The following is a 6676-nucleotide window of genomic DNA, read 5'->3' as shown; positions in this document are numbered from 1 at the left end:
CTAGAGAACACGAGCTCATAAAATTGAAATTTTGCGGATCAACTTATTTCAGTACTTTGCCAGTTTCGCTTAACAAGATGTCAATGACTGTCAATGACTGTCTTTGACTGTAACACAGCATGATTATAACCTGAAGGTCCTAGCCACACAACAATTGGTATCTCATTCTCAGCTACACCAGCACATACTACCGAAACACGAGCAACCACAGAAACGAGCAAAAATTCCAAAATATTGCATGAAACTCTAATCACCAGCATTATTTCATTTTGTTTGCTGCAATAGAAAACACCTTGCAAACATATTGAAGCCATTCAGGACCCAGTGTGAAAAGCTGCCATAACATAAACTGGTGCGGTACTTGGATTTACAGTCTGCGTGAAGAAGTACAACCAGTTGCATTATGGCACAAAGTCAGATCACGAGGTTTTATGCTGCTATATGAGGATGTGTATGCATGTTGTATGCCCTGTGGCAACATGCAGAAACTGTCACAGATTCACAGCATCACAATTCTAGGCTGTATCAGTTATAAATAATCTGGAGGTTAAAACAGCAAACCAACTAAAACTCACCTTCCCAAAGCTCCCCTTCAACAAATATACACCCAAATAAAAAGATGATGTGCCTTACATAGTACCTACTGTTTGGTAATGCTTTTGGAGAACTGACGGTGCATATCTAACATGATTCAATTGCCAAAATTCAGATAAAGAAAACTACATAGTTGGTGACAGGGATGGGGAAGCTAAATGGAGTCCTGTGAAGTGGCATAGCAGTATAATGTGCCCATCTAGGCAGATACCACACGATCTCAATCAAAACCTTATCCAGATGTTGATAGAAAGAGCCGCACTCACAGAAAGTACGGACAATACCTGGTCGGCCATGCTTGAAAGTGGGGAACGAGTCATATGACATTGTTTAACCAGGGTTCCAGGACCTCAGCACCTCAGCACCTCAGTGGTGACCTCCGAGTTAACCAGAAAAGCCAGTCCAGGTATTGAACATCATTTCACACTAAATACAAACAGTTATGACCTAAAACAAGGCGATCTTCAGTGTCGAAGGTAAGGGCTTTTAGTATCAACCAGAACCAGACAGTTTCTAGGCCAACTGGAGGAAACTGGATAATTATTAGAATAAATATAAAATATTCATCCAATCTACCTGCTCTACACCCTTAGTTGTGGTTAACACATGGAAACTGCAACTATATCAAAAGCAATTGGCACCACAATAGATCCACATGGAACAAGGCAATTTTTCTCAATTCCAAGACTCATCCCAGTTCATTTTTTTATGATCACATTTCTATCGATCATGATAGTGGTGTGATGTGAGAAGCAGTATGAACACATAAGGTTCTCAAGACAACAAAGACAATTGAGTAGTGTCTACGCCCAGATGCAGTTTGCAATTGCATAGGTAGCAGATACTAACAGAAGAAATACAATGCTTCACTCCTTCCGGAGAGCATTTCAACAAGGTTGGCTGACATCTGGAGCTAACAAATTAAGCTTTTGCTCATCTACTTTTCAATTTGTTTGTCTGACAGTGTCAACCATCAAGAAGCCAATGACTGTCATAGGTTGAGACTCACAGTTACACAGCATACTTTAAATATCTTAAGGTCCTAGCTACACAACACTTTGATCTCATTTCTCAGCTACTACCTAAACAGGCGACCTGGTTCCTTCTTTGCTAATACAAATAACCTCCTGTTCAAAAAAGAAATACAAATAACCTCATCACATCAGGATCACACAAACGTACATGGGCAACCACAAGAGAAACTAAAAAACGAGCAACTGTTACAGAAAATTGCAAACACTCAACCAACATTCGGTAGCCCTGAATGTGACTAAAAATAACATGCGACTGGTTGCATTAGAGTAAAAGTTCAGATGTGTAGAAGTCAAATACATGGTGTTTCATGTTCATGCACCATGGCAACTAAAATAAGTCTAGACGGAATCAATTCCCACCAATCAGAAGGTTACAACAGCAAGCAAACTAGACTTCCAGCAAAATGAAAAATTCAGCTCCAAAAAGAACACCTTCAATAATGGGAAGATTAATAACCCAAAGTCTCAGTGAAAACCTTGCAACTTGCATATATGTAGAGAGGTGAGCAGGACTAAAAGGAAGAAAGGATGCTACCTGGTAAGCTATACACGAAAGAGGGGCACACATTGTGTTGAAATATACAACCCAAAAAAAGCTAGTTTAGGGATTCAGCACCAAGTAACATAAACCATGCTGATTTGAAGTGGCAAAGGGTGGGGGCTTTTGGTTTCAGCAAGAACCAGATGATTTATGGGCAAACTTGTTAATTACTACTCCCTCCAATTCAAAAAGTATGTCATTTAGGATTCCTGCTAGTCAGACTTTTTAACTTTCAACATCAATATATAAAGATTACATAGATTGACAATATAAGATAGATGTTACTAGATTCAACATGACAAGTACTTTCAAGATTTTAATATTTGAAATATCTTATTGTCATATAAATTGTTGGTCAAATTTTCATTTTGTAGACCTTGTCGATGTCCAAAACAATATGTATCTTGAATTGGAGAGTCAAGGGTGTATAATAGAAATTCAAAGATGTTTAGCTATTCTCCTTAATTGCACCGAAAACACATGTACGGCAGTATCTAATCACTTTACTAAAAATAGTATAGCAAACTTGCGACTATAAGAATCATAAAAAGAGTAAAGTTTTTAAATTAAATATTTTGTTTCACATAGGTCTGCCATTTCATATTCTCCGTCCTGTTGAAAAATGTTGCTTAAAAATATTTGGCTGCTAGAAAACAAGGACGTAGTTGTTACAATGTATTAACTCTACCCTGAATTTAAGCTACAAAAAAAGGATAGTGGTATAGCGTCCAACTTAATTGGGAAGTGTATGGTCATTTCTCATTAACATTTCTTAGTTAGTGATTTCAGACCCGTATGTGAACACACTAAATCTAAGAAAATGAATACACATACCCCTACTAAAGGTCATGCTACAATCATCAATCATCTTTTACAGCATTAAAATAGGATTGGAGAGTGAAAACGATGCAATCAATATACTTTGTTTACTTCAAATGATCAAGCACTATGAACAACCAGCTGGGAATAAAATAGATAAACATAGCGAAATGGATGAATTACAATCCAAAAAAAAACATTTGGGACTTCATCCTCAAGCAATACAACCAAGACATCACTCAAAGAAACAGAGGAAGTCAACTTACAAACTTCCTGTTACTATTTGGAAGATATGAAAGATGTGCACGGCACAAATATTTGTATTAAATTTCAGCAGAATACAATAGATTTTCAGTCAGCGAGTCCAATTTGTGGTAAATTTTAGTCAGGGCCAACTCAGGTAGGACAGCCAGGGCAGAGGTGGGGTTAATTGTACTAAAAGCTTGGTTGCTGCCAAAACGGACAACAACAACCCGCACAAGGCAGGTAAATGGTCTGGTACTGAATTCCAAGGCAAGGGACACTTGAGCAGTCAGTATTCACTTGCATGTGTGTTGAAAACAGTTAAATTTCCACTCACTGATAAAACTTTAGTATTTGAAAAGCTAGAACTCACTCTTGATATCTTCTCACTTAAAAGTTGGAATGCTTTTAAGTTTTAACTAATATAACCATAATTTCGTCAGATAAAGCACATTATAAATATGATATCAGCACTGCAAAGGGAAGGATAAAAAGAGGCAACATCACAGCTGAAATGAACTACGAGAACTTTCGCCTAAATAAATCACCATAAGCAACGGACCATCATTTGTTTATCGATTCTGGGTTGGTTCTCATAAACAGATGGATGAAAATAGAAAAATAAGCATAAGAAACTATCATGAACCCAATTTGAACAATTAGATCATGGAACAATGGGAAACCTCGTAACCAACCAAACTATTTTGTCAACAGCAGCATATATAGATATAACACACACAAAAATAGCAATCTAACATTGCATCGTCTGAGAAACAAAATGTCAATGTTCCATTTCGGCATCATCATCTGCTCGCGAAGCAATGCGGAGCGCGCCAGGGACATGTTTTCCTGCGCCACTCCGGCGAATTATTTGCCCTCGGAAACAAAAACCAAGAGACCTCACCTCCGGCGAGCTGAGGCTCAGCCGGCCATGGGGTGGTTGGCGACGTACTCGATGGCGAGCGGGAGCGAGTCGATCTTGTCGGCCTCTTTGTCCGGGATCTCGAGCTTGAACTCCTCCTCGATGGCCATCACCACCTCGACGGTGTCCAGGCTGTCCAGCCCCAGATCCTTCTCGAAGTGCGCCTCGGGAGTCACCTGCCACGACCTAGGGTTAGTACGATTCGGGGGATTCGGCGCCGCCATTGGGATGCGGATTCGGCGGAGGGGAACGGTATTACCTTGGAGGGGTCGACCTTGGGGTGGCTCTTGAGGACGTCGAGGACGCGGTCGACGACCTCCTCGCGGGTGAGGTGCGCGTCGTGGGAGGACATGGGCCGCGCGAGCCACCGCACCAGGGCGTGCGGGTGGGACGCCGCGGCGGCGGAGGCGGCGAAGGGGAGCGACGGGGAGGGGGAGAGGCGGATGCGGCGGAGGATCGCCGGACGGAGCGCCGCCGCCGCCATTTCGTCGCTGTGGATTCGGATTTGATTCGGCCGGGGATGGAGAAGCGGCGAACGAGCTGACGTCACGCTGCGCTGTGCCGCAGGGGAGGGTACTGCGGTGCGGGACTTCACAGTTCACACCCCTGTGGTTTTGGACTTTGGGCTTCGGGTTGGTCTGAAACTATGAACCTGCTGCACTTGTAAACGCTTACGCACATCGGGGTATATTTGCAAGTTATCAATTCTTTTTGAGATCGGAGTTTGAAGTTCGAACATGTGTTAGGGTGCGTTTGACATAGATCCTAGAGCTGGTTCTCTGTTGATTTCAGCCGGAGCTCTGCGAAACAGTTTTTAGAGAGACGTGATTTTTTGCTGATTCTGTAAGTAATTCTCTGAAATAAACTGAGAGGCTGGGAGATGAAAAAATTAGCTTCTCCTGATTCTGTGAAGTGATTCTCCATCTTGATTTTAAGAGTTTAGGCTAGAGAATAAAAAAGAATCACTTTCAGCCACAAAATCACTTCTATCAAAGAATCAGCTCCCATAGAGAAACAGAATCGGATGGAGTCCTACCAAACACACCCTTACTTTGCTCCATAATCTTCTTGATTTCTTGTTGCAAGTTAGAAAACTATAGTATAACAATGTTTAAGGATGCATTTGGGAGGGCTAGCCCCAACTTTGACTTTGGCTTTTCGCTATACTAGCATTGTTCTACATTGTATCTACACTTACACTGTAACACCGAGCCGCTTCACCGCTACACGTGTGGTTTCTGTCCAAATAAGGTCTAAATGGATAATGATTTTAGAGAGAATTGTAAGATCCCAACCTAATTAAGTGTTTTTTAAACCCATCTGCAAGTTACATCCTCACATACATGTTTTTTTTTTAAAAAAAATTCTCCCTTAGATGTAAGGACCATCCACTCCATAGCTTACATGACACATAGGCTGCACCATGACTTCGATTTATACACATGGTTTTTTTCCAAGATCCACATATTTGTACACATCCCAAACTTTCATGTCTATACTATATACTATGCATAGTATCACTTGGAAATTAAGAGTCATATGACTCATTTACGAAGCTTAGTGAGTCACCGTGGGGCGTGTGCAACAAAAGGGAGATATGTTGAAGTTTTGTGCACTGACATAAAAGATTCATAAAGCTAATCTCAGTGGGAGTTTCATAGGAGTTTCATCCCAATTAAATGAGCTGCCACATAAGTTAATATATGGTGCCATGGCAGATAATTTATGAGGAGATAGATGTGAGGAGTTTCATCAAGATAAAAACTGGTGCTCACCGTTTCCAACATGTTGGAAACCGTGTGAAATTCCCATTGAGAGGGTTTGTGTTTCATCCTCACGTTTCATCAATTTTCATTGGTCACTTAGATACAACATTTAAATGGTAGGCATATGAAATTGCGGAATGAAACTTTGCATTGGGAGGTCTAGTTTCATTCGACATTTTAAAAATTCAAAGATAATGTAGCTCTCTTGGAAACCATGCAATAAAATCTTGCAGTAAGAATAGCTTCAGTCAATGTAGATGGTAAATGCCGCAAGAGAGGTACATGTGAAACTTGTGTCTATAAAACTACAACAAAATAATTTATAGGTGGGATTTAGCCCACACAAGTTATAGTTTGAGTTTTACAAACTTTTTATAATTTTAACTTTTCTTTTAAGGAAACTACATGGCATCCAAAATCTACACAAGCCAAGAGGACCAGTGCCCCATCCACCCATACTAGTGCGGCGTATGCCCGTTCGCATGAGCGAGGACGTGAGGAAGATACGTCGGGCCATGGAATACGTGTGATCTCTGATAACTTTTTTTAGAGGGTACATACATAGGACGCACACAACCACGCAACACCACACTCACACCACACGCACTGGGTGCTATTAAGGTCCTGCTGACCAATCCGTCACAGGCCCGTTCGCGATCTCTGATAACTTATGATTTACTTCTTTAAGACAAAATCGTATCTGCAACTTTCAATTTTCTATAAATTTATAACTTCTCACATAATTTTTCAAAGAACT

At 40.8% G+C, this 6676-nt stretch overlaps 1 protein-coding gene across 1 annotated transcript; it reads right to left on the bottom strand.

Moving 5' to 3' along the window:
• Window positions 1-3741: 3741 nt before the first annotated feature.
• Window positions 3742-4776, bottom strand: LOC117843852 (acyl carrier protein 1, mitochondrial). Its single transcript, XM_034724584.2, has 2 exons — window positions 4413-4776; window positions 3742-4329 (listed from the first exon to the last, which is right to left on the bottom strand). Exons 1-2 carry the CDS (start codon window positions 4635-4637, stop codon window positions 4153-4155), a joined length of 402 nt encoding a protein of 133 aa, XP_034580475.1. The 5' UTR covers window positions 4638-4776; the 3' UTR covers window positions 3742-4152.
• Between the last annotated feature and the right edge of the window lie 1900 nt (window positions 4777-6676).

Source organism: Setaria viridis, chromosome 2, assembly GCF_005286985.2.
Source record: "Setaria viridis chromosome 2, Setaria_viridis_v4.0, whole genome shotgun sequence".
In the NCBI taxonomy this organism is placed as follows: domain Eukaryota; kingdom Viridiplantae; phylum Streptophyta; class Magnoliopsida; order Poales; family Poaceae; genus Setaria; species Setaria viridis.
Note: the sequence above shows the minus strand (reverse complement) of the source record. Positions and strands in the feature narration are given on the sequence as shown.

Excerpts from the sequence above, each read along its gene's own strand:
- LOC117843852 (XM_034724584.2), bottom strand. The coding sequence starts at position 4,637 with ATGGCGGCGGCGGCGCTCCGTCCGGCGATCCTCCGCCGCATCCGCCTC. Across the intron at positions 4,330-4,412 it reads CCAAGGTCGACCCCTCCAAG|GTGACTCCCGAGGCGCACTT; the intron begins GTAATACCGTTC and ends AGGTCGTGGCAG.